This window comes from Tauraco erythrolophus, chromosome 18 (genome assembly GCF_009769465.1).
Source record: "Tauraco erythrolophus isolate bTauEry1 chromosome 18, bTauEry1.pri, whole genome shotgun sequence".
In the NCBI taxonomy this organism is placed as follows: domain Eukaryota; kingdom Metazoa; phylum Chordata; class Aves; order Musophagiformes; family Musophagidae; genus Tauraco; species Tauraco erythrolophus.
The window spans coordinates 16,190,141-16,217,905 of record NC_141482.1 but is presented as its reverse complement, the minus strand read 5'-3'; the positions used below and the strand labels follow the sequence as shown (position 1 = coordinate 16,217,905).

General features: G+C 43.8%; 1 protein-coding gene across 1 annotated transcript; it reads left to right on the top strand.

Moving 5' to 3' along the window:
* The first annotated feature begins 36 nt into the window (after window positions 1–36).
* Window positions 37–27,765, top strand: DNAJC5 (DnaJ heat shock protein family (Hsp40) member C5). Its single transcript, XM_086622770.1, has 6 exons — window positions 37–60; window positions 15,818–15,885; window positions 21,276–21,412; window positions 23,862–24,075; window positions 25,376–25,547; window positions 26,266–27,765. Exons 3-6 carry the CDS (start codon window positions 21,306–21,308, stop codon window positions 26,367–26,369), a joined length of 597 nt encoding a protein of 198 aa, XP_086478896.1. The 5' UTR covers window positions 37–60; window positions 15,818–15,885; window positions 21,276–21,305; the 3' UTR covers window positions 26,370–27,765.

Here is a 27,765-nt window from a genome sequence, read left to right as displayed (position 1 = left end):
ACGAGCCTCCCGCACCGTGGGGCCGGGGCTGCCCGGCCCCCGCCCGCCCGCGGGGCGCAGGTGAGCGCGGCGGCGGCGGCGGGCCCGGCCGGCGGGTGGAGGCCAAGATGGAGCTGGTGCTGCCGGCGGGGCGGGGGGAGCCGGGAGGGGAACGGGGAACGGGAACGGGGCGTTTTGGGGTGCGGGGGATGAGCGGAGCGGCGAGGCAGCGCGCCCCCGGGGGAGGGCGGGATGCTCCCGCCCGCGGCTGCCCGTGCCCGGGGGCGGCGGCGGCTCTGCGGAGCATCCCGGCGCCCGGTCCCCCTCCCCGGGACCCTCGGGAGGGCGGTGTGGGAATCCCGGCTCCCCTCCGGCCGCCCACATGCGCATTCCTGCGCGGCGGTTCCGGGGCCTTCGTCCTCCGCCGCGGAGCTCCGCGGATGGAGGGGAGAAAATCCCGAACAAAAGGCCCGGGAAGGTGAATTCCGAACGCAGGTCGTTGGCGGGGTGCGTGAGCCGTGATTCACGGCCACCGGCTTGTCGCTGGAGGGGTCTCGGATGATTTTTGCTTCCCCTTACGTTGTTCTGCTTAATTTTGAAAAAAAAAAAAAAAATGATTTGTAACTGCCCAGATTATCTTGTGCTTAATGAATGACGTATGAGCAACGGGAAGTAAATCCAGCCTTTATAACGAGAAACTTGCAAAGGCAGCATAATGCTGTTTATTCGTGCAGCGTCTTCTGCTTCTGGAATTAAGAATTCCGGTCAGGTAATGCTGGTGATCCGGAATGCAACGGGACGGAACGGCGGATTCCCTGCTAACGCCTCGCTCGTGCCGTTGTGCTTTATCAATATCCCGCTGTCACACACGTCGTGCCGCGCCGCCGCCGACTTCATTGCCGGAGTGTATTGGCGCTCGTGGAGCCGTTTCTCCTTTGGAGAGCGAGGTGGCAGCCATCCGTGTGACACAGAAGGGGAAAGCCAAACGTTTTTATCTCGGTTTTACGTTTGGATTTGTCGGAGCGTGGATTTTCTCGCGCTGCGAGACGCTGCTGTGCGTGCTGGATACCCTCTCCCCCGCGGTAGAGCTTAAAGGAACGGCATAAATTCGGTACGTCGTCTCCCACCGACACGAAATAACCGAATTCCCGCAGCTGACGTCCGCCCGATGTCCTGCTGGTTGGTGTTGAGGAAGTGGCAGCGTTATGTGTTGGTTTGCTGCTGTTGAAGCAAAAACTTGTAGGCCGCGTTCCCCCAGTGGCTGACCGGTGGTGTTTCACCCATCTCACTGGGTAAATTAAGCTGTAAGAAGTATGCAGATCCAGAAGGATTTCCTTTTGGAATGCGTCGGGATTGCACCTATTTAAATCCTTCAACTGTAGGAGCCGCCTTTAAAGAGGAATTTTTTCATTTGACCACAATTTCAGTAGAGGTGCTTTCAAGTATTAAGGCATCTGTGGGTTTCGGGGTGCTTAGGACCCGTGTTTGCGTTTTGGTTGGCTTTTGATAGAAAATGAGAGTCCTAATCTGGCTAAGAGATCCCGAGAAATAGATGCCAAATTCATTTGCGTTAATGAATGAGCTCTATTAATTCAAGTACGCCGTGCTCTGGGAGGGAGAAAAGAGGGGAAGCAAAAGCTGGAGTCGAGGAGAAATTGACTTTAATGTATGGAGTGTTGGATGAAAAGAAGTTTATTTTTATTGAGCAGCTTCCCGTGGTTTTCTCGGGGTGCTCTGAGGACTTTGGAGAAACTTGCCACAATGCTAGCCGTGCAGAATCTGCTTTGTGGATAACCCCCAGTTGGGAGACGAAATTTTTCAGTCAAACAGCTTTTTGTGAACATACAGAAATGCTTCTTTCCCTCCATCCTTTATTTCCTTTTAGTGCTTGTCCATGGCATTGAAACAAAAGGGGAGATGCCACAACGTGGTCGTTTTCCTCCTAAATTTTTGATGTCTTGTATTGATAAATGGCAGGCTGGAGGTTCAAAGTGCTGGTGAAACCCAAGCAGAGATTTCCCAACTTCACACGGTAGCTGTGTGCTATGTTGAACCATCTTTTATCAGTGAGTGTCTAAAAAAACCAACCAAGTAATGTCTTCGTAGTATGTTTTTTCTCCTAGCGTAGACCTTCCATCCATGGCGATTACTCCCAAGAAGCACAAACGCTCGTTCCGTCTTCCCTCAGCGCTGCTGGGTTGGTGGTTAGGGTGCCTTGTTTGGCAGCTGGATTGGCATAAGTCGATGTGGTTTGTGGCTGAGGGGGCACAGCCACCGACCTGACTTCAGTTATGAAGTTACCCGAGATGGCTGGAGCCTTGTCCTGCAGCGGAGGATCGGAGCAAGGGGCCGAAACACCGCTGTGGTGAGCACAGGCTTTCCTTGTCGTGCCGTAATGAAGGTGTTCCTTGAATCCTCATACTTTGGAAAAAAATTGACCCGTACCACAATATGACTTAGGAACCTAACAGGGTGAAGGCTGATTTTGAGACTTTTGGCCTCGTTTGCAGGTTGTGCTGTTAGGGAGGTGGTATTTGTCAGCAATGGTGCTGTTAATCATCATATTTCTTTACTTTGTGAGCTTCAAGAAGGACATTTTGTCTGTGTTTAAGCATTTTGATAGTGAAGACTAAAGGAAGCCAAACTGGATGAGTTAAGAAGTAATGGTTTAGGTTAAATGTGAAAGTTGCTGATAGGACTCTTTTTTTTTTTTTTTTTTTTTAAATTTATTTATGAATTCAGTTGCCAGAATATCCTCTCTGGGGAAGTGGACACAGTTTAAGACTGGGAGTTGCTTCTGCAAATCCTACCTGTCCCTGAATGCCTTGAGTTACGATAGTGACCGTGCTGTCACTGGCCTGTGATGATGGCCATATTTCCCTCTTTTCATCAGTTTGCCAGTGTTTTCTCTTTTTTAAGTATCGTTAATGTTAATAACCAGATAAAAATATTTTTTCGGTATGTTTGGGAATGGGTTGGCAGAACTCTTCTGGACTGGGCACCAGTGTCCTCCCCAGAGCGTGCAAACTGGCATCTGCTGGCGTTTTCACTGCTCTCCCATCGAACGCACCAGCATGGGGATTAATTCGAGGTGATTTTAATACACCGACTGGTTTCCTTCACAGTTTTGATCTCGAGCCGTGCAAGTCCTCCTTGTTTGGCTTTGTCAGTCACAGTTCTAGCTCAGGGCTCCACTCCTGGCCTCTCTTCTCCGGATTTACCTGCCTGGGTAGAAATGGGAGCAGTTTTCTCCGCCTCGGAAGATGCGGTTCATCCGCGGCTCTCCATTAGCCTGAGGAAAAGATGTTTTGGAGGAGCGGGAGTGCGTGGTTGGCAAGTCACTGGGTTTCCACGAGGTGACCCCGGCTCGTGAGCAGGTGGCACGGGGGGCTGCAGTGGGCCAGTGCACCGTCCCGGGAAATAGCCGTGTGGCCACCGGTGCCGCGATGGGTCGTGGCGAGATACAGAGGGGAGGGATGAGGAACGCGGCCAACACTGAGGACCAGGGCGAAGTGTTGCCCCGTTTGTTTGGTTTTTACATGAAAAAGCTGTTTTCCTTGTGCTCCAGTAATTGAAGTAGTTTGGATTAGGCAGCGTTGGTTTAGAAGAGTCCATGTAAATATTTTTTTGCACATTTACCTCTCTAGCTACCTGCCCTGGCCATCTGCGCTCTTCCACTGGTTCTGGATGATTCGGTGACTGTGGACGTTTGCAAAAGAAAAGACTTGGAGGATAAAAAGGAACTTGAGGAGTGATTTTGGTGCACCTGGTCAGCGTACGCTGCCAGCAGGTTGCTGGTGTTTCTCATCTCTCAGGAGCTGTTTGTGAATTCTTACCATTGCTTTTGTGTGCTCTTCGTCCTTACGCTTTTGGTACGATGTCAGCTCTGTGTTGATGCTGGTTGGTTAACCAGGGACTGCTTTTAGTCTCGGAAGACAGGAGTCTGAATGGTCCTATATCTTCAGATTTACTTAGAAGTTCAGTTATTTTCTTAATCAATAAAAAGAGAAGCAGTGCAGTTGTTAGAAAGTACATGTTTTAGCTTTGGAGGTGCTTTGTTTCCTATTTCAGGCAGTGTAAACTGATATAAAAGAACTGCATTCCAGAGCAAGAGTTCCTCAAAATATTGTTTAAATATTTTTAGTAAAGTGATAGCAGCTACCAAAAAGGTGACAATTGGCTAAATAACAATAGAATAGCTAAATAATAATAATAATTATTGATGTTAGATTGTGGGAGTTTTGGTGCATTGTTGATGTGCAGGTTTTTCTTGTGAGAACATGAATAAGATTACTTTAGCATGTCTGCATTGCACTAAAATGTGCCTTTTTAGACTCTTTTTTTGTCTTTTTCATTAATGCCAGCATGTTGGAGGGCCAACTGTAAAATTTTAGTGTTTTTCTTCTGGGTCTAAGTTTTTCGTCCTCTTGTGCATGTGTTGGTGGAAGAAAACTGAAGGTGTGTGGCACGGGCACGCGAACAGAACGAGTCTGCTGGGCCCAAGGAAATTTAAATCAGCAGCTGCTGTCTCCTCTCTCCTGACCTGCTCCAGTGTTTCGTAATGAGAACAGAGTTTTTCCATGAAAGGTTGTTGGTTTAGGGCTTTTTTCTCTTTTTAATATACTTCAGTAGTGTGATCTAAACTTTGTCGGGTAAATGGTTGAGCAAACAAAAAACCCAGTGGCATGTGGTTACCTCTTATCAAAGCCCTGTTAATGAAACTTTTATTTTTTTTCTTTTTTTCATGACATGATGCAAGTCTGCTTTCATTAACTGGTGTTTTCGTGATGGTCTGATGGCTTCTGACAGATGAACGGTGCAAGTAAATAGTTTTTTAGATTCGTTTGCAGTGACGGGCGGTATCTAACACCAGTGGGGAGAAGGTGGTAGAAGAGCACAAACTGGAGATCCAGCCAGTACACCCCGCTTCCCCCTGCCTGCCTTCTGGGCTTCCTCTTCCCTCCCGGAGTATAAATTTGTGTGTTTGTCAAGGGCTGTTTTTAACTGCTTGCTGGAGGGGCACTGGTGTGCACCGTCCTGCTTTCGCTTTTGTCGCACGAGACGTCACAATCCTTTCCTGGCTCTTACCGGAGTTCCGTAAGGGATGGGAGGGATCCTGGGACGTTTGTGGCTTTTACAGGACAATTGGTAGAAAAAGTGAGTGTACAGGACCTACCTGTTGGTAATATTTTGCAGTGTGGATAAGAAAAGTCCAAAGTGTATTGATGTCATGACTGTAGCTAATTAGGCGGTTGCAAAAAGTAGAAACTTGTGCAGGTTTTCTGTTTGCTTTTGCCCTTTTACGTCTTTAAATTTTTGGCTGTATTTCAAGCGAAAATATTCTTTTCCCTTCCATCTGTCATTGCATATTTTATATCTTAACAGAGTTTTCTGGTCCTGCGATGGTAATATCTTAGCAGTTTTGTTTATCCTCAGAAACAGTTGGTGATTTTTGTCTCACAGTTCCAGTTCATGGTGCGCAATGCTTTTGCCCAGACTGGGTCAGTCGTTAAAGAATTTTCCTTACCAATCCACTTCTCGTGGCAGGAGGATTTTGGGATGCTTCCTGAAAACACATAATTAGGTTTAAAGCTTCTTGTAGAGAGGAGGGGGCCTTGGGAAGCCAAACCCCAGGCGTTTTTGTGGGCAATTGCAGACAGTGTCTGCAGTCATCTAGAACGTGCCAAGTGCAGGAAATTCGTTCTACCAAGATCGCACCGAGTGAGATATTTATAATTTCAGGTTGCAGCTATCATTACTTGATGGTATGCAAGTAAGGGAGCAGAGTTTTTAAATAATTTAAGAAATGTCAAATTTTTCTTTACTTCTCTGTAGTTATGAGGTCAGCACAAAAGTTGGCTGATGCTTAGAAGTACGAGAAGGGGGGTCAGTGGACAAAATGGGACATGTTGAGATCTTGTTCGGATACTGGAGCGTGACAGAGTCTTTGGGCGACGCGCGATGAAGGGGAGTACAATTAATGAGTGTTCGTGTGCTTTTACAAAGGGCACACGGGATCCTTGGGAAATCATCTGGAATCTGCACAGGGAATTGCAGCAGTGCTTTTTTTTTTTTTTTTTTTTTTTCAAATTCTGCTCTAGTTCAGCTCCATCAGGGACTGGAGATATCCTGATAGAGTTCCAGGTCAGACTGATAACCGATTTGATCCAAAACAGTGGGACTGATCGATACACCTCAACTGACTTGACAGTCGTGATGCTCCGGGCAGGGAGCCCAGCTGTGTGCCGCGGGCTCTGGAAGAGGGTGAGGTGGTTCAGCGTGGCTGGTGGGACCACGCTGGGAGCAGGTGGCTGTTTTTTTTTTCCTTCTCACCTACATGGTTTAGGTTTTGCTGCTCCTAGATACTCCGCTCTTCCCAGCACCCTCTTGGCATCTCCTGGCCTGCTGCTCCATGGAGGAGGAGGGAAGGGGCCACGAAATTGTTCAGTGCCTCCATTGAAATCTGAGGTGAGCTGTTTCTTGGAAGCTATAACCAGATGTATTTCCCGTTCTAAATTGAGTTTAAAAACCAGATTCAGTTACGGTTCAGAGCAGTAAATGGATTTTTGAGTGCCAGCTTGATTCTGAGTTGCTGTTCTTTATGAACTTTAGGAATGTTTCCCATCAGCTAACGAACGAGCTCTGTCACACAGGGATGCTGCTTCTCCGCACGTGAACGATTCTCATGTGTGTCTCAAGGAGTTACTCTGGTCTGGCTGGTAAAAGGTTCATCGCCTGTTTTTTGTGTCTTGTTTTCAGAAAGTTCCTTTTATCATCAGGGAGGGTTGGTCTAACAACTGACTGCTCAGTTGGTCATTCTTTTGAAGGCCCTAACGTTAATGTTGGGAAATAATGTTCTTGCTTTGAGTAGCCCATTTTTATCACTGAGCAAAATAGATGCATATTGAACAGAAATACCTTGCCTGGACAGCAATTACTGAAAATATTTATCTTCCTTAATAATTGTATCACTCTTCGTACAAAGTTCCCGATTTCCACACTCACTCCATTCTTGTGCACTTTTAAAAGTTGCTTTGCCACAACATTTGCTGTTCACAATGGACTTAGGAAAGCGAGGCAGACAGTCAAGCAAAAGGTGTTTGGAAGGTGTGTGGTTGTGATTTCCCGAGCATACCTCACTGTTTCACTGAGTGATTTGGATAACAGGGGCAACAATCAATACGACTTTATTTTTTATTACTGGTCCTGAAATGGAAGGTATGTTGGATGAAGTATCTTGGATGATGACAACCCAACATCTGTGTTGTCGTATAAGGTGCCATTCCTTACACCGGTTTCCTGCATTTTATCTTAAACCCACATTTCTTTGAATGACTTGTTCTGTTGATGTCTTCTGTATAAAGCCCAGTTAGTCCTTCTTGCATGTTAAAAATTATGTTTCTATGATGACTTCTGCTCTTCCTTCCTTGCTGTTTTGAGGCTGTTTAAATGTGTAGATGTATAAAGCATTCTTCAAAATTAACCCTAAATGAAGAAAGGTGTTTTGACAAGGGTATGTAGTGACAGGACAAGGGGTAATGGCTTCAAACTGAAAGAGGGGAGATTTAGATTGGATATAAGGAAGAAATTTTTTACAATGAGGGTGGTGAGGCACTGGACCAGGTTGCCCAGAGAAGCTGTGGCTGCCCCATCCCTGGAAGTGTTCAAGGCCAGGTTGGATGGGGCTTTGAGCAACCTGGTGTAGTGGAGGGTGTCCCTGCCCATGGCAGGGGGGTTGGAACTGGATGATCTCTGAGGTCCCTTCCAACCCAAACCAGTCTATGATTCTGTGAAAGGTGCTATTTTGCCACTAATTCTGCTCCTCTTTAGGAAGATGTGCTTGTGGTTTGGGAATATGCACATCACCACTGGTTTAACATTGCATCGACAGCATCACATCGTGTACGCAGGCGGACCGGAGAGGCTGTCATGCTCCAGTGTTAGTTAAGATCCCAGGGAGGAATAAAAGCATCATAGTCACAGAAACTGTAGGGTTTTCTGGCTTTGCTCTCAGTTATTACTTTAGGTGGAAAAAAGACTAAATGTGATAATTCTGTACTCTACATTGAAACTAGGAGGCGTGTGCATTGGGAATGGCAGGGAGTAAACTGTGCACCAGTATAAGAGTGGCCTTTTTCTTCTAGGTCCTCTGAAGTATGATTCCAGTCTGAAAACTTAGTTTATAAAATCTCTGTGTGTTTAGATGTTTCTCATCCCAATCACAATGTTAGAAAACTCAGTGACAATTAAAGTCTACCCAGAATGTGTTTTTTCCTGAAGTGGCAGGTTTGCAAACTGAGTCCGTGGTCTGAAATTCAAGCTGTGTCTTTTCTTGTTAATCACTGGTGAGTTAGTGGGAAAATCAGTAGGACAAATACGGTTCTCAGTTGCCTTATTATTTCTAAATTACTGGCTTGCTTTTTTTTTTTTTCTTTTAAGCAGCCATGAAATCCTGGTGGCAGAGCTGAGGACGTACTTTATCCTGCAGTTTGCAGATGAAATGCACGCAGAGTGAGAGAACAGTGGGAATAAACACCAGTATGGTTTCTGTAGGAGGAGTACAAAACAAACCTTTTTGTTGGTGACACAACACTGTATAGTTAGAAAATACCAGAGTTTATCTCCTCTAAGAAAATGTCGATTTAAACTGAAACTCCTTTTAATCCAACCCTTTGATTTGTTGGGATATTTCCAGACAAATGAGCTAGGTCTCGAGCACCTCGCAGTCCAGACTGCCCCAAATGTACGAGTTGTATATGGGTTAATGTGTGCTGGGTGGATTATAAGAATATATTTCCATTAGCAGTGCATTCTTAGTGATTTTCTTCAGTGCTGTGAAAACTTGGATCCCTCAGGAATAAGTGTGTCACCCACCCCAAGGTGCTTTCTGCTGTGTTTTACTGTGTTTGCCTCTGGACGTGGGCTCTGTTTTAGTTGACCTAGAGAAAAAAACAAAAATATTTGCAGTGAAGGCAAAAATAAATTTGTTTTTCCATTTGTTCGTATCAGTTAGTTCAGTAAATCCAGATTTATGACCTGACATTTCACTTGCAGTTTTTTCAGGTCCGCTCCGCCGCTCCGTGTTTGTGCAGGGATACTCCTGGTTTGGGGAACGGCAGGGAACGCTGTGGGGTCCTGCCATGGCTGCGGGAGTGTCGGCCTTAATTCGGATGGAAAAAGCATTTCGTGGCATCTCTGTTGGTTGGCAAGTTGTGTCCTGGGCAGAGGTTTACTGGGGGCCTGGAGATGGTCTGCTTGGGTTTGTGCTCGCCTCCTCACCGTGGTCAGAGGGTTTTTATCCTACAGCCTGTGCCCTGTTTGTCATCAGGAGACCACTGATTCCCAGTGGTGTTTTGTTGTGGATTCTTTTTTGTTTTCTTTTTTTTTTTTTTTTTTTTTTATATATCTGGATTTGGTGGTTTTTTTTGAGGCTTAACTGGATGGTGCAGTTTGGTGGCGGGCAGTACTCATCTCAGTACTGCAGCTCGCTCCCAGCGGTTCATGCAGAGTCCGGTGATCCTAGGGTGGAAAAGAGCATGTGATTTAAAAAATGTTATTGATGTGATTACAATTTTAATCTGTAGTTTCTTGAAAGCAGTGGTTTTGAGGGCTTTTTGAAAAATTACAAAAAAAAAAAAATATTTTCAACCTTAAGCATCTTTTACGACACTGCTTGCTCTGACCTGACGTGTTTTCCTCAGCTGCAGAACTGCAGGGATGGCTTCCTGTCGTGTTTGTGATGTTTGACTGACAGGGGATGGTGATAGTGGGTGCCTTCACACCAAGGACCTGCCACCCAAAGGTGCTGTAGTTCTGCTGGCATCCATTCCAGAGCTGCTGTCATGGCTTGGAGTGCCTTAACCTGCAAATCGCTCGATTGCCAGCGCTGCACCAAGCTTGTGCCAGCGTGCACCTCTCAAACAGAACAGGTTGCTGTTAAAACTCGTGGGTTTTGGCGTGTGGATGTCCTCGCTGGGCACCATCAGAAGCTTTTCTGTCTGGAGCTTGTGCTGAACGCAGCCTTGCACCACGCAGAGTGGTGCTTTGGGCGGCTCTTTTAATTTTTTTAACATTTTTTATTAGGATTCAATCTTACCTGAAAAGAAGACAAATCTGTTGTGCTGGTTTTGCCTTTGTTTCTTTATGGTTTAATAAGTAAGTCTTTGTAGGTGTGCTAGAAGCCTGTGTTTTCTGGTTTTTATGGGAGGAAATTAAAATGTTCTTTTCTCTGGTGTTTTCTGTGAGGAAGTGAAATAAAGAAATAACAAAGTCTCCGCCCCACTCTCCACAAAAACTGAAATACAGTTGAGCAATTAGGAGAAGAAAGGATTTTAAAATATGTTTAATTTTTTTTAAACTTTGCAAAAGACAAAAATCTTTGGAACTAAAGCCTCCACAACTTAACGGAGCGGATACAAGTGTTGCTTCAATGATTGTGCATCTTCTTAGGCTGGAAGGACCTGGTCAGATACTTGAGGTAAAAGTAAATTAGGGGAAAAAAGCTTTTCTACGTGTCTTATTAAATAAATAATTTTAAAATTAATTTTTAGAGTAAAATCTTGTAGATTACTAAAAACTAAGTACCCTGTGAAGTAGGAAGAAAGGCTCTGCTGTTACAGAGACAATCCCATTGGATTCCTGGTGCTCGTACAAAGGCATTTTGGCTTTTCTTTTCCTGAGCTGGGTGGCTTGGGGGGTGATTGTTTCTGCAAACTTGACTACTTTATAAATTCTGCTCTTCAGGTCTGCTTGTTTTCCTTCTTTATTCCTAACTTTTTAAGAGGAAGACTTGTGTGCTTGGTGGGGGAAGAGACAACAATTAACGAACTGAATGACAGAGATTAATAAGCTGAAAACCTAAAGTTTCTCAAAGGGAAACACCATACCTGGTAATTTTACATCAGGTTGAAGATAGGTGAATTACCTTCTGCTGTTGGTACTACCTGGTCTTCATTTTTGCTTTTTTAACCCATTAAAATAAACTGTTTTGAAGTCATTAACAAAAACCGTTCCTGATTGAAACTGCCAGGAGTGTTTATTGGACAACAAAGCAATTCCAGTAATAAATTAATTGTGAAGTGATTTTCATCTATGTTTTGCAATTTGTAAAATCATACTTTTATATTATTTGAATTTTTTTGGGGGGGTGAAAACACTTATTTACCTTTCCATCTGTCTCCACAATGGATAGCAAAAGAAAATAGGAATTCTTCCCCCCTTTTCCATCTCCTGCTACTATGGATGAGAACAGAGGGTGATTTACCCCTGCCCTGCCCTTCCAGATTAATTTCTGTTAAATCTCTTTTTCTTTGCCCACCAGGATGAGACCAGTGCAGGTGTGACATAATCGTATAAATCCCATCGTTAAGTGAGTAAACCAAGGTTTGTGCCAAGACATTTTCTATAATTTAAAGATTTAATGCTTTGACTGTATTGGTACAGTCATTAGCAATATGATTTTTTTTTAAGGTGTTTATTCAGCCCACCCAGCACTAGTGGAGCTGTACCTCTGCATTGATGCTTTTGAAGAAGTTTAAGACAGTTCTCTAGAAGAAATAAGTGGCATCAGTGTCCCTCCACCCCCAGTAGTGAATGTTGGGGGGGTTCTGATTTGTTTTAGTGGACGTGCGTGCTAGAACAGTTACAGTGATTCAAACACTGCATAGATTTATACAGAAAAGAATTAAGAGTAATAACGAGGCAGGCAAACAGAACTACTGCTTTTGCATAAATTTTTAAATAGCTGACTAAGTAGATATAGAGGTTTTTTTTTTAATAGCCATATGCAGTTTCTGATGCTTGCAGTCTGCCATAGAAACTACTGTGATGCCATAAACAATAATTTAATTTTACTGAAGGATTAAGTAGGAGCAATGAAATCCTAAGTAAGGAATCCACTGAAAAAAACAGGATTTTAAAGAGTAATTCTTTCAGTTGAGGAGAGAAGATAGAAAATATCTAATACTTTACGTGTTTTTTTTTTCTTCCCTAATATAGAAAACCTTTAGTAGGTTTGAATCTTACTCTTGTATAGGGTACAAGGTCACAAGTCTTATAACAGGTTGGTCAATCAGACTTAAATGGCTAAATTTTAATCTGCTAAGCTTATTAGAGAAACAACACTTGTATCACTGGAGTTAAGTTTGTCACAAATTTCAGTGTCACATCTTCGGTTGTTGGCGATGGATGTTACATGAATTTAGACTTGAAGTTAGCAGAGGAGTTATATTGTCCCAGATTTTGTTTATTTAAAAGCTCTGTGTTTCTGTTGTTTATTTTTTTAAAAAAGACTCATACTTCAGAGAATTTAATGAAGATTTTAGGCTGCAGCCTTTCACTGATGGAGACCAATCTTCTGTTCTCAAGGCAAATGAATTTGGCTGTATAAGGTTCTTTTTCTCTGGGAGAAAGGTGTATGTATTTGCATTAATTTCCTGGATACTGGGTTAGCTTTACATCAAGGTTTATATGTTAAAACAGAACGTTTTTACGGATATGAAATTTCTCACTTTACAGGATGATGACAATTTTGTTAATAGAACTGTTAAATAAAAATTGTTCTGCATTTGCCAGAGGAGTTCAGAGTAGACAGAAGGAACAAATATGCTTTTTATCAAAAAGAATAGATCTGAGAAGACGTCTGATTTCTGTAAGGCAAAGGTAGTGTGTATATCTCGTGGTTAGAGGGAGAAAAGGTGCTGAGCACTATTTATGGTTGCAGTATGTGGGGAAAATATAATATTAGACAAGCTGGATCTAAATTTACAGGACAGCTGAGGCCACAAGAGCTGGTTTTGTGTGAGCACGATGAAAGAAGAGGCAAACTTCCTAAGCCTATTTCTTCATTTGTGTTACAAAACCTGCCACAGTTCTAACGTGTTGCTGAATTTAGTTTGCAGTCGTGTAGCTTTTCTTGCTTTTGTTATCTTTATCGTTATTTAATCTTTTCTTCCGATTTTCATACTTATGTATGTATTCTCTGCCTCTGAAACAGTTACTCATTCCCTTCCTCAGACTTTTTTTCTTCGAGTTGTTGTGTTTTTGAAACTGGCTAACATCCATTAATCTTGATTTCCAACGCTTCCAGCATCTGTACTTTCGTTTTTCTCTCCACCTGTTTGTGTTGTGAATGTCGTGTAATAAGGAGGGGAGATATCTCCAAGGCATTACAAGCAGGGTGTTACATCGAGCTCTGGGTCAGTGGATCTGGCCTTCTGAATAATGGGATTGGATGGGTAGATCAAAACATTCCTGAGTCACTGCCTTAGGATTGCCAGTTGCCACAGAAGCCAAGGGAGCACAACCCCCAGGGGCGCCGGAGGAGGCGGTGCGGATGCGGCCGTGCGAAATAGCTGGCCTGGGTTTCTCATGTGCTTCGATTTTCGTAAGGAGGAGTTTCCTTTGGAATTTATTTTGCTCTTGTTTGGTTATTTCCAGCTGCAAATGAGGCTTTCTGCGGAATTAATGAAACTTCGTATTGGCATGTTTGAGAGACTGAAGAAAATATTGCTGTGTGCATCAATATTAAGATGAAAAAATTGCTTTTCTCTATATTCTGAATTCTGTATGTAGCTAGATACTGTCTATGTGAGCTATAAAAAATAAAGACTTTTCTTCTGATGGAGTTTTGATGACACCTGGGCCGGAATCTTGTATTTGAACTGTTTGAAGCTTCTGTCCCCGCATCATTGCATGTTCATTTCCTTCATTATATGGGAATGCTGACTTGAGCAGGATAGCTCCTTTTGACAAAGGCAAGCAAGCATAATCGGATCTCCAAACTACATTTGGACTTCTCCTTCTTGTCCTGTTTCATTCACGGATTTCCAGCTGTGTACATGGATAAATTGAGCGTGCTGTTGCTGCTTTTCAGTTACTGTGCACCTGAAAGACAGGATTTAGGGTGACCACAGGCAAAACTGGTGGACTCATCCATCTCAGTAAGTCTGTTCCAGTCGGCAGTGTCGGAAGAGCCTGGTCCATAGTTCTGGCTGCCAGCCTTGTTACCATCCACAGCTTTCTAAAGATGGCTTTGGAAATGTGCTGTGGTTGATTACTTTGTGATGGAGGAAGTGGTGGGCGGGGGACCTGGAAGTGTTTTTAGGCTCACAAATGAGGACACTTTGCATCTGGAAGGTGGTCCACCCTTTAATATTGCACACGCTCTGGGTGGGAAAGTTTAAATTCTGCCTGTAGCATGTTTACTCCTTCTTTTAATGTTTTAGGAAAAGTCCTCGACAGTATCTATCAAATGAACTAATTAGATCCATCAACAGTAATCTGATTATTTACGTGCTGGTCGGTTCGTTCTTACTCGTTTATGGGTGTGCTGCTAAGATCAAGCAGCTTCTTGCAGATTGCATAAAACAAATTCTGCGGGCAGGAATGTCAGCAGCTCGCTGGGTGTATTCCCAACATCCCTGTCTGCCACACCAGAACCTTCAAGTTCGTGACAGGCGTACTCGTTTGTTGGATGGGGAGTTTATTCCTCCAGTCCATGCAGAGCTTGTTCTTTGGAAAGGGTTTGGGTGATGATTCAGCAGTGACTCGCTGGCTAAAAGCTGCTCTGAAGTCCCGCTCATGAAGTCAGTCGAACACATCAGTGACTTTGTGATTGATGGCATGGGTTGGATGCATCCTGTAGCCACTCAATCAAGATATTTTAATCTGTTGCAGTGATTTTTCCCCTAAGTTTTTCCGTAGCGTCATCTAGGATTCCCGAGGCTCCTCTTTGTCCGTTCATTCTCTTACTTTGGCGCGATCGTTGATGGGCAGCAATCCATGTAACTTTGCCTTGGCCGCTGGAAGACGGGGTTTGTGTTGCTGGATCATCTCAGATTTGCTTCCTCCTTGTACGCTGAAGTGAGACTTGTGTCTTCTTCAGGTAATCCGCTTCGGGATGAGGGGTGTGAATAGGATAGAACTGGGCTTTTCGCGATGGAACGTCGTCCTGGCAAAATACTGCTCACAGTTTAAGCACAAGCAGCAGCTGTGGCGCGGGTGCCCTGTGCCGTGCAGGGTGGCAGAAGAGGCTGTGTGCCCGCTTTGTAGGTGCCCTGTGCCATGCAGGGTGGCAGAAGAGGCTGTGTGCCCGCTTTGTGGGTGCCCTGTGCCGTGCAGGGTGGCAGAAGGGGCTGTGTGCCCGCTTTGTGGGTGCCCTGTGCTGTGCAGGGTGGCAGAAGAGGCTGTGTGCCCGCTTTGTAGGTGCCCTGTGCCGTGCAGGGTGGCAGAAGAGGCTGTGTGCCCGCTTTGTGGGTGCCCTGTGCCGTGCAGGGTGGCAGAAGGGTAAATAACCACCAACGGGTAATGGTTGATAGAGTTTCTGTGTGACTGGTGTCTCTGTTTTGGATCAGTGTGTCTTTCACGTGGTAAAAGGTTTGCAAAAAGAGGCCGAAGCTACAGATAAAGCATGGAACCCTTGGATCCATAAAGTATCCATAACTTTGACAGCTAATCGGTCCTAAAGATAAGTGTTTACATCGTGGAGATTTTACTGTGGTATAAAATCTTTGGGGCGGTAAAATCGCTCGTGTTTTATCCTGGGCTCTCACATCAGGGTGGCGTTCGAGCGAACGCGGGATGGAAAGAACCGTTTCCATTCCCTGGTGCCAGCCGCCCGTGCCGTGGGAGTTGTGTGCCCGCAGTATGCCTCCACGTTCCTGCTTGAAGGGAAAATTCTGCATGCACACAGAAGGTCACGTTTCTGTTATTTCACTTCCATCTTGCCTTGAGCATGTTATGAAGAATTGTTTTAATAAAATAAGGGGGTGATAACTTCGCAGTGAGCTCTCAACGTACGAGTGAGCAAACGTTTGATTGACTTTTGTTTTGTCTTTAGGAGAGTCGACTTTAGAGGTGTGTGGAGGCTGTTACCACTTACCCTAGAATATTCAAACTAGATACCAGGTAAGTACTGTATTTTTTTATTTCTTGTAGCTGAAAAAAATCCACTCATTTAAATGCAAAATATCGCGGAGGAAAGAAAGTTCCAAGTTTCTTACAGAAATCTCTAACGCCTCACAAAGCCAAGCTTAAAACACTTGGTATTTTTCTTGATAATACAATCTTGTATATGTTTCTCTCCTCTCCCCTTTAAAAATGATTTTTTTTTCACCCTAGAAAGATACCAGATTGTGAGAACAACTCTAAATGAATCTGAGACAGATGGGCAGGATGCGGAGGCCAGTGGTGCTATTTCATTTTTCTGATAAATCAATATTTACTAAAGTATGTTCTGACTTGGTGTTTTTATTTAGACCTGTACTGGTAAATACTGGTTGAGACAGAATAATTTAGTTTAAGATTAACACCTGTAGCTAGTCTGCACTGGAAATCTTTGAAAAACTAGTCATCTTAAATTTAACTGACATGATATTTTACCACGTAGTCAGTAACCAGAAATGATTTGCAGAACACAAATCTTTCCTAAAACACTCTAGTGCTTCCCGAAGGTGTGTAATAAAGCATCGATGAGACATCATTTTTTAAGAGCTGGCAAAACATTGTTTCTTTACTTGTCTAATATGTTCTTAAAACTGTCATTGCAGAGGACTCAAGTGTTGTTACAGGTAGTTTGTGTTAAAGACACTGGTAGGGCTGGTGCCTCGGTGGGCTGTGCTGGGACAGCAGCCTACCTCTTCTTCTCCTGGCCAGCACTTCCAGCATGGCTTTGAGCTTGTCTTTCTCATTCGTCTTTCCTCTTACCTGCCCCTTTTGGGGATTTCTCTGCTCTCTGTGTTACTTGCAAGGCATGGAAAGTCTCAGAAGCTGCTTTGTTCTTCTGCTTTTACCCAAACTCGTTGCAATTTGGATAGAGAGTATCCATTAAGGTCAATGATTCTCCAATGTCCTATGTCTAGTGGGCAAGTACCCTTTACCTTGTCAGCAGGTGGTGGATTTTGTCCGTTACAGCAGGATTTAACTTTTTGGAACAACTATTGACAGCCAAGCTCCCTACATGGAAGACAGACACTTCACTAATATTGTTGGGAACAGCACGTATTTAACGGTCTGTGCCGTGGCGCGTGCACTCACGATGCGGTTTTATTTTTTCTTTTTTAGTAACGTAAACTTATGAATATACGGGTCTTAAGAAAATTAAAATTCGGGTTAAGATTGAGCCCCAGTGTCCTGCTGCAGTAGTATTTTTAAAGTTTGTCGTTTGGCTTCCTCTGTCCCTTGTGATTTTTAGCCGTGGAGCCGAACAGCCACAGCTCCTTTCGAAAGCCGTCGCCTCCGGTGGGGAAATCCGGGTGAGCGGCTCTGCCTTTGTGGCTTATGTGGGAAAACGCACGGAATTAACTGGAAATGTGAAAAGTGATGTTTTAGGCAACTTGGTGCTTGACGGTTTCCAAAGGTTTGTTAATGAATAAATACTTAGTGCTGTTGTTAGCCTGCTTTGGGACGCTAACAACCCTGGAATGTTGTTGTTACCATCCACCCAATTAGCCCTCCATCACTTTATGGCTATGAGGTGTTTTTTTCCAGCAGGGATCTGACTCCTGGGATTCTACTCCCTACGTGAGCGGTGTTGGTAACCTCCATCCTGCCAAACAGCTAAGCACATTTCCTTGGAAAAGCTGACCCCCCCCTCGCTGCCCCCTTCCACTTAAAATTCTTTGCAGCACCTTGTGTCGGGGTCAGATGAAGTTTTAGTCCTTCCTCCCTGCTTCTGGCCACCTGATCTGCTGTCACCCTTTTTTGGTGCTGGCCTTCATTGGGATGTTCTGTGAGTATTTAATTCCCTGAACTGGCAGAGAACTATCCATTTTTCTTGGCTGTAATAGTAGCTTGCCATTTTAATGAGTTAAACACAGCTTATAAAAGGGTCAGCAGACCTGGCAGAAACCGAGATATCACCAGTTTCATGCAACTTGATAGGATTCTTTGAGAAGCTAGAAGGAAAATTAGTCTTTCTAGGGTTCAATTTACCATTGATGTATTTAAAATTTCGTATTACCTATCGGGTTTCATCTAAATCTTTTCAGCAAGGTGGTACCAATTATACTTACCTGGTCATGCTGAAAACAGTTGCATTTTCTGGTAAAGCTGACTAATGCAGGATATTCTGGTACACAGATGGTTAAAAACAGAACTGTTTAATCCAAGGGATTACCTTTCTTCAGAGCCTTGTGGGAGAAACCTCTTCAGGGCATCCTGCTTGGTTAGAATATATAGCAGATGGCTTGGCGCTGCTGAATACAACATTTTTTAAAAATACTGAGCAGCTTTCAGTACTGTGAATTAGAGCCACTTGTAAAAACAGTGGGATAGATAATATCCTGGTTTATGAAGTTCCCTGAACTTAAATAACTTGCACCTTTATTGTCTGTTTTGTATTTGAAAAGCCAAAGGTTGCGTTCTTACTAATAAGACTCTTCTGTTCCCTGGAATAACAAGCTTCCCAGAGGAATTCCTGTTACCACCTTGTCCGCCACTCTTCTGCCAAGGCCAGCGTGTCCATTTCATACCAGTTCTGAAGAAGAGACACCCCGTTCCACGGAACTCCAGATACCCTGAACTGTTCAGACTGAAGTGATTAAAGATTGCAACAGTGTGGAATTTTATTCCTATGCCTGTCTTTTTTCTTGACAGCCAGACTGATGAGCATCGCCTGGATCAAACTGAATTAATTTTTATTAACCAAATTGGCCCTAATTTAGCAGTGGAGATTTTATTAAGCAGAACATAGCATATACCTGTGATCTGCAGCATCTCAGGGGGGACTTTATTGCTGTCTACAGTTCCCTGAAAGGAAGTTGTAGGGAGATGGGGCTTGATCTCTTCTCCCACGTTAGGAGTGACAGGACGAGAGGGAATGGCCTCAAGTTGCACCAGGGGAAATTTAGGTCAGATATCAGGAAAAATTTCTTTCCAGAGAGGGTTGTGAAGTATTGGAACAGGCTGCCCAGGGAGATGGTGGAGTCCCCATTCCTGGAGGGGTTTAAAAACCGCGTGGATTTGGTGTTGAGGAACATGGCTTAGGGACCCTGACAGTGCAGGGTGAAGGGTCGATGATCTTGAGGGTCTCTTCCAACCAGATGATTCCATAATCTGTGCACCAAGGGATTGATTTTAGAGGAGGTTTCTTATGCCTAAGTAGAGCTCTAGTTTGGAGCAATACCTTTGGAAGAGCCATATTGACGTGTCACATCCCAACCAGGATGCTTCCCCCACCCCACAGCTCCCTGGCGAAGAGCAGTAGCGATGGACACGCCGCCCTTGGCCGGATGCTGCCGAGGGGCGAGCGACGTGATGGAGCTGCCGGAGAGCGTCCTGGGAGGGCCGCGAGGAGGCGGCGGTGGTCGGAGAGCAGGAGGAGTGGTGCCAGGGAGCCAGGGCAGCGGTGGGCACAGGCCTGTGTGATTAGTTAGATTACCAGCCAGACGTCAGGATCATCAGTCTTTGACCTCAGCGCTTGGGACCGCCTGGGCGGAGGGGGCTGGGAGCCTGCCGCCAGGTTGGCCCGTAGCCGTGGGTGGGAAAGGGCTGTCCTGGAGGGTTGTGCCTTTTGTATTCCGGCGTGGGAGAGTTCTTTCCTGAATTTTGGTTTGTTTTTTTTTTTTTCCCTTTCACTGAATCAGATTGTGCCCAAATATCTCAGATTGTGCCCAAATAAATTAATTGGTTTGAGTGCTGCAAGGCACGATACGTTTTCCTCCGATACAGACACCGTTCGGTCGCTGAACAGCACCCTTTGGAAGGAAGTAAAAGATTCTCTCTCCCTGCCCACATATTCACCTTCCAGATTGTGAGCTCTTAGCCAAAGCATTAGAGGTTAGACCTTTGATTATTATTGATAATAATTTATAGCTTCCTTATTAGATAGCCTTTAATTAAACTTAACAGAGCTGCCAAAGACTCCTTGAGGGAAATTAGATGAGACTTTGATAGTTTAGCCGGCGTATCCCAGTCAAAGAAACTGGACATAGTGCCCAGTGTTAAACTAATCTAAAGTTGGAGAGGCCAAACGCAGAAGAGTAGTTAATGGTAGGCTCTGAGATGAACGAGAAAGTTCTAATGTTTATATCCATGTTTATATCCATGTTTATAACGTTTTTGTGAAGCATGTCACCACTATGAGGTCATACCAAGAACCAGGCAATGCAAGATGCCAGGTTTGAGAGTGTTTTTCAGGTAGCCTTTTAAGAGCTGGAGTTGCTGACGTTGTTATATAAGATAAAGGGTTAAATGAGAAAAGTCTAGTGCTTTAAATATCTTTTTCAAAGGCTGCATAATCTGGTGTAGGCTAACTGTAATGACATAATCCAAAAATAGCCAATAGTCTCCTCTTGGATGCTCATCCCTACTGCGGTTCTGCAGCTAAAGAATGGCACACGCTAATCTGCTCAGGACGTTGGAGGACACGACCATTCGTGTCCGTGGTCCTGGCACAGGGCAGACCTCTGGAGTCTTCCACGTTTGGATTCAGAGCAGGAGGTTAATTCACGTTCACGTGGTGCGATTTTAACTGGGATACACGTTAAATGTTTGGTCCATGACTTCAGATTATGAGAAGGGAGGTCTCCTCCTCTTTTCAGTGGGCAGATGTTCTCCCTTTCACAGTGGGATGCACAGGCCTGGTCAAACTGGACTTGTCTAAAGGATTCTTCTTGACCTGGTGTCAGTGATGAGGCGGGAGGCTGGGGTTTTGGGAGGTGTTGGGGGGTTTTGGGAGGTGTTGGGAGGTTTTGTGGTTGGATTTTTTTTAATGTGACGGAGTGTCTGCAATTGAAAAGGCAGATGAAATCCCTTCCCTCTGTGCAAACGTTGTGCAAAAAGGCAGCCTCGACGTAACAGCAGCCTGTCTGTTGTCAAACTGTTTGTAGAGGAATTATCACAAATAAATTGTCTTAATATTAAGACTAAGAAAGAAGTTGAAGTAGCTTTAGGGATGTGTTATGTGGTACGTGCCTGTAGCTATACCAGCTGTTGATTTGGGGTTTCTGGAAGGAATGGGGTTGAGTATGTACAGTAGGGACATGGTTTAATGGGGGATTAGGGACAGTTGGACTGGATGATCTCTAAGGTCTTTTTCAACCTAGAAATTCTATAATTCTATGATTCTAGGGACTGCAGGGTGCCTGGCGTTGGGCCGAAATGTAGTAGTTGTTTGCACTGATAATTCACTGAGTGTTGTAACTTTTTAACTTCCACATACATTAAGAGCCATTTAAACCTTACAAAGACGAATTTTCACGCTCAAACTCTGGTTTTAAAGGATGATTTGATTTATGAGATCTGTATTCTTCTTTGTTTAAGCATTTCTCAATCCTTTTTTTGTCTTTTTTTGGCAGGGACCACGTCTCGCTTCAGGTTAGTTCGAGATGGCAGACCAGAGGCAACGTTCGCTCTCTACCTCTGGAGAATCGTTGTACCACGTGCTGGGCTTGGACAAGAATGCCACTTCAGATGATATCAAAAAGTCATACAGGTAAAGGTCCAAGTTTTACACCTGTCGCCCAGTGGCACAAACAGCTTTAATTACATGTTCAACAGATGGCCTATGTAGGTATAGGCTCCACTTGGTTTATTTAAAATTTATTATAAAATTTATTATATTTAATTTATTTCTTATTTATTAAGAAGAACATGTGAGAAAACCAGGTGAAAACATGGTTGCTTCTTGCAAAAATTGATGTGAAAACACGCCTAGGCTTTGTTTGTGAGTGCTGTTAAATTTGTACATCTTATCTCTAGGAAGTTAAATTCTCAAACATGCAGTGTCATGCTGAAAGAGCTTTGCCTAAAACTGAGCAGAGTTTTAAGACAGTGTGGTCAGAGTTAAATTCTTCGTGTTGTGTAGCCTTGTGTCTGGCTTGCAGGGAGCACAGGTGTGCAGTACTGCCCTTTGTCCATCATTTCCAGTTCTGGCACAGTGATTAAGGATGCAAGGATGAAAACCGAGTTTCAACAATGACTTTTTTCTAAAAATCTATTATTTTGGAATTTATTCTTGTGTGCAGAGTTACTGTTTTTAAAAGAGGATTTTAAAATTTTCTTTAATTTCTTAGTTAGACATGTGAAATGGCTTCACATTGACCAAACCAAAGCAAAACAAAGAAGTCCTGTAACATCCTCCCTTCCTACATTCCCCTAAAATCTGCTTTTATGCAGTTGCTTCTTTACCTCAAGCACGAGGTACAGTCGTGTTCGGCTGTTTCACCAGTGGCAATGAATTCAGCGTTACACTAGGGGTCAGTAGGATTCTTCACTTGAGGATACTCATTTTGAAAGTGGTTTTCTTTTAGTCTTTAGCATTTATCAAAACTTTTTCCCTTTCAAAGTTACCTTTTAAATACTGATGGCAACTACATGGTGAAATCTATGAAGAAACTGAACCCACAAATTCTCAAAAATTAGCTGTGTCTTCCTAAAACCTGCAAGTGGAAGTTTGAAACAAAAATCTTCCAGCTTTAGCAATTGAAAAGTAATTTTACCTTATTGGGGAAAAAAGCTGCAAGAAGTTTTTCCTTTGGAGAAGTGACCCAACTAGATCCTGGGGTGAAGTGTAGCTGCTTCATGATTACCTGAGCATTAGTGCCAACCCTGGCTGTTATTTACCTGAGCAGCATCATTTACAGTTCGAGTGCTTCAAGTGCACACTCAGTTTATTGTTTGAGCACTGTGATATGTGTGCACGCACATCCGGGTGTGTGCTTGCACAAATCTTTATTTTATGTTTATCTAAATATTTCCTCGCTGCAGAGTTGTCATGTAAACACTTGCAGGCTTCTCGTGTGTTTCTCAAACATGGGGCTTAGTTTTCTGTAGGAGGGCAGGTGCCTGTTTTGGTGGAGGAGAACTGTTAGCATACAATTCTGTAGCATTTTTCTACTGGGCAACTGCGTTTCTTGTTTCTAAGGAGTTGTTTGACCATTTGTTTCTGCTGATTTCTACAAATAGCCTGGGCTGTGTCAGAGCTAGCAAATTTATCGGTGCTTAATCTGATGTTTTTGGTGCTCTGTTCAGAGATCTCCAGGGCCTGCAAACTGTTGTCATTCAGTTTTAAGAGATCTAGTGTGATTAGGGGAGGTACGTTGGGACTTCCTGGTGTCTCGAAACTCTGAAGCTTTTTCTGTTCTAGCAAAGCCTTGAACTGAAAAGAGCTTTGTTCCTGCACAGGAATTGGTGAATTAACCACAAGCGATTGTTCGGTTTTCGTGTTCAGACACTGCACATCAGCTGTGGCAGCTGGCTTTTATTTATTCTTTGGTACTATATCTTAAACCGTGGCGTGGCTTTTTTCTGTTAGCTTGGTCTTTGCTTTAGCAGGAGCAAAACTCACTGGTGGAAATCGCTGGAGCGGAGAGGTAAAAGAGAGTACAAGGGGCAATGGCTTTAAACTGAAAGAGAGGAGGTTTAGATTAGATATAAGGAAGAAATTTTTCGCTCTGAGGGTGGTGAGGCACTGGCACGGGTTGCCCAGAGAAGCTGTGGCTGCCCCATCCCTGGCAGTGTTCAAGGCCAGGTTGGATGGGGCTTCGGGCAACCTGGTGTAGTGGAAGGTGTCCCTGCCCATGGCAGGGGGGTTGGAACTGGATGATCTTTGAGGTCCCTTCCAACCCAACCCATTCCGTGATTCTATGATTCTACGCTTTTCTTCAGTGTCTCATTTTTTTTCCCAGTGGATTTCTGAGGGCCAAATCCAGCAGTTTGAAGTCAATCCCGTGACCTAAGCTAGGCACTGCTGTAACCTTTTGTTACCATCTAAGGAAGAATCATCAGGGAAGTTGAATCACAGATGAAGGAAACCAACTGGAACTTGAACGTCTCCCTTGAGTGATAGGCTACGGAATTAAAAAAAAAAAAAATTTAAAAAAAAAAGCAGGAACCCAAATCCCAGTTCTTAATCTATAATGATCTCTTTTTTCTTTCTGCAGGAAACTTGCGTTGAAATATCATCCTGATAAAAACCCTGATAATCCAGAGGCAGCAGAAAAATTTAAAGAGATCAATAATGCACACGCAATATTGACCGATGCCACAAAGCGAAACATTTACGATAAGTATGGTTCTCTGGGTCTGTATGTAGCAGAGCAGTTTGGTGAAGAAAATGTGAACACATACTTCGTGCTGTCCAGCTGGTGGGCAAAGGTAGGTAAAAGCACAAAGAAAAGTTATTCTGGATTGGCATTTAAAATTCTTTAAAAGGCTCCATTTGATAGTTGTGCCTGTTTTTACTTTTGGGAATTGCTGAATCTCGGACAACTGGTAATTTACTGTTTTGCAATCTCTACTTCAGAAGTAGTTTTTTTATTATCTTTCAGTGATACTGGCCTAATAAGAAAGATTTAGATTACTGAGACAAACTTGGACCCTTCTAAAAGTGAGGGGGGTTTGGAGGGCATTCCCTTGGTTAATATCTGCTAAAGGATTTTACAAAAGGAGTTCTGACTGTGAACTTGAACTCACCCAGGAGATCCTGTTTAGAAACATGCTTGCAAACGTACTGAATGAGTGTCATTTCTTCAGCTCCTCTTCTCTGAAGGGCTTCTCTTCAGACCTTTTCCTAATCTTGACATTTCATTTCATGGGTTCATTTTTTCCACCCTTTCCCAGCATTGTCTCCATCTCTTGATTCCCCTGCAGTAAGACAATAGGAATATCACTGTGCTGGTTTGCTATTTTTAAAATCATACTTTCAAACAATTATGCAGTGATCTATTTGAAATTTTGCCTGTCACCGTGATAAGCACCTGGCAGACTTGGCTGCCTTCGAGTTGCCGTGCTCACGTACTGGTAGCACCTGACCTTAGTCCCTGAGCTTCAGTGTGGGTTCCAACTTCTGCAAGTGTTCGAGGCCAGGCTGGATGAGGCTTTGAGCAACCTGATCTAGGGGAAGGTGTCCCTGCCCATGGCAGGGGGGTTGGAACGAGATGATCTTTGAGGTCCCTTCCAGTCCAAACCAGTCTATGGTTCTATGGTGAGCTTTGCAGCCGTGCCTGCAGCCTTGGGTAGGTTGAAGCCTCTGCTGAAGGTACATCTCAACCTGTGCGTCAACTAGCTAGTGTAAATCTTTTCCAAGGTGATTTATGCAAGCTACAGTCTGCCCTAAACTGTCGTACCTCTGGATTTTACTAGAGATACTTCTTAGACTTTGTATCTTCTTCCAGATGTAGCAGAGCAGTCCACTGAAACCTAAATTGTAAGAATTCTTCCCATAAACCAGGTTGGCAGTATTCACCTCAGTGTAAAATGTCGAGAGCTGTAGCCAGTTTTACACATATTTTTAAATACGTCTTGGTGATGAAGTATAAAACTGTAACTAGTCAGTTCTGCCTCTGCATTGCTGTATTTTTGGTCTCTGGTTTCCGTATCCGAGTCTCACAAACCCTCAGTGGTCACAGTGTGGGACGCAGGTTGTGAATATTTCTTTGTCTTCTGTCCCCTGCAGGCCTTGTTTGTGTTCTGTGGGCTCATCACAGGCTGCTATTGCTGCTGCTGTCTGTGCTGCTGCTGTAATTGTTGCTGTGGGAAGTGTAAACCTAAACCTCCGGAAGGTGAAGAGCAGGAATACTACGTCTCTCCAGAGGACTTGGAGGCACAGTTGCAGTCAGATGAAAGGGGTAGGTAGAACCACTGTGGGATATCTAGCATGACCATGGCATCAGTCCCTGACTGAGCATTTAGTGTGCGGGTTGGGGAGCAGTGCTTGCTTTCAGAGACCGGCACGGGTCTCGGGTGGTAGGTGGTGGTGAGGGAATTCCTGTGGCACAAGGGTTGCGTGGGTAACGCTGACGCTGGGGATAGAGTTGCTGAAAACTCCCCGTAGGTCTGTGTTGAACTTGGTGGGGTCAGCTTCAGAGCAGTCAGTGGACTTCGTTTAGCTTCCTTCCCACCTCGCTGGAGTAACGGACCAGCCAGACACGTGTGATGCCAGAAAAAGGCTCTTCATCCCCAAAGATGGGGAATATGAAGGCAGTTTCCTTAACTGCATCAGGCAGGAAGTGGGACTGCTGCCCTACTGGATATTCTAGTAATGTTTAGGAAGGTATAATGCTATTTCTGTAGCACTAAATTGATCATTTAAAAAATTGTGTGTGCCCTGATCGTGTTTTTAATGGGCTTTGCTGAACGGTGGGTGAGGAACAGCTGCTTTTACGGGAAGAAGGAAACACATTTATTGTGTGTACCCACATCTAGACTTGAGTCGAGTGGTAAATTGACATCATGCTCTTAGAGCACGATCTCGGAGCGTTGCAGGGAGGCGTAACGCACGCGCACCGGAACGCAGGAATCTGTTTTTTCCCTTGGCATGCTGAGCCTTTTGTCTTCGCTTTCCAGAGGCCTCGGACGCACCTATCGTGATACAGCCAGCATCAGCCACAGAGACGACCCAGCTCACAGCTGACTCTCACCCCAGCTACCACACTGATGGATTTAATTAAGTTAAGGAAACACTGTAATTAGAATGGATAAAAAAAAAAAAAATATACATGGCCAACTCAACACTAGAATCATGAACATTAGAAGTAGAGAATGGGGAGGGGGAATAATTCTGCCACAGTAAGAAGGCAGCTTTCCAACCTGCCGAAAATATTTTGTAATCCCTTCAGCCTTTTGTCACCTTTCAGTGTCGTATCTTGATGATACGTGAAGTGCTGTAGCATGCAGTATTTAAAGCAGTTTAGCTACGGTCTTATTTGTTTCCTTTCTTTTTTTTTTTTTTTCTCTTGTTTTTTTTTTATAGCATGTATGAAGTTACGTTTAATGTCTGTGGTGTGATGTATTGAGTTGTCACAATATAAGTGTGATGGAGACATTCTGCATTTTAAGCAGTGGTACTGGCCTAAAAATGAGATTTAAAAAGAAAAAGTTTCACAGAAGCCACCAATCTTCCGTACAGCTGAGCTGTTGAAGACCTTTAGAAGTCCACAATTTTCATTTGAGCGCAACAAACCAATTCTTTTATTCCTCCTTCTATTCCTGCGTTATCTAAGCCAGTTTACAAAGCCAAGAACCAAAAAGTGCCAGTCCTGCAGAGCTGGAATTCTCTTTAATGCTGGTTTTCAGCTTAAATAAATCCACCTTGAAAAGTAAGAAGGGAGAGTCTCCAATCTTTGAGCAGTAAATTGATGAACAGCTCTTTAGGCGTAAGGTGATCTTCAGTGACGGTGTAACCACAAACTGCAGCTTGTCACCAAACCGGCTGTGAATGGGCTTCTTTGGTGGCCACGGGGGGATTTTAACTCTGAGCACAATTCTGGTTTTGTTTGAGTTGAGTCATTTTCATGAAATGCTAAAGACCAAATAGCGCACCGTCTTTGAATGCATGAGAATCTTAAAGTGAAGCTGGTTAATTGGTTCCCGCTGAGCAAGTGAGTAAAATGCAGTGGGCAACAGCATAAATGTTTAAAACAAATTGGTTTCAAAAAATTTGTTCTAATAATTTGAGATTTTAATAGACAAATGGGGTATTGTGTGTCTTTTTTTAAAGCTTTTATAATACACTAGCCCTTTAATTTTCTCATGAACGTCTTTGTGGAGTGCTGAAATGGATTTTTAAGAACAAAACACCTTTCTTTGTGTTTATATTGTATAATTTGCACATTGTCTTGCATTTAGACTTGTTTACACCAGTGTTTTTCTTTTCCTTGGAGCAACTGTGGGGAAACCAATTGAGAGGTTTCCTGTGCTGTTTTGAAACCAAACCATGTTTGAATACTGCTCTAGAAACTGTGGGTTGTTGAGATTTAGCTGTTGTAAACGCATTTTAGGCAGCTGCTGAATTGCTGGTGTGTTTTGTTGTTAATAATCTTGCTTTAGGTGATGTGGAGTCAGGAT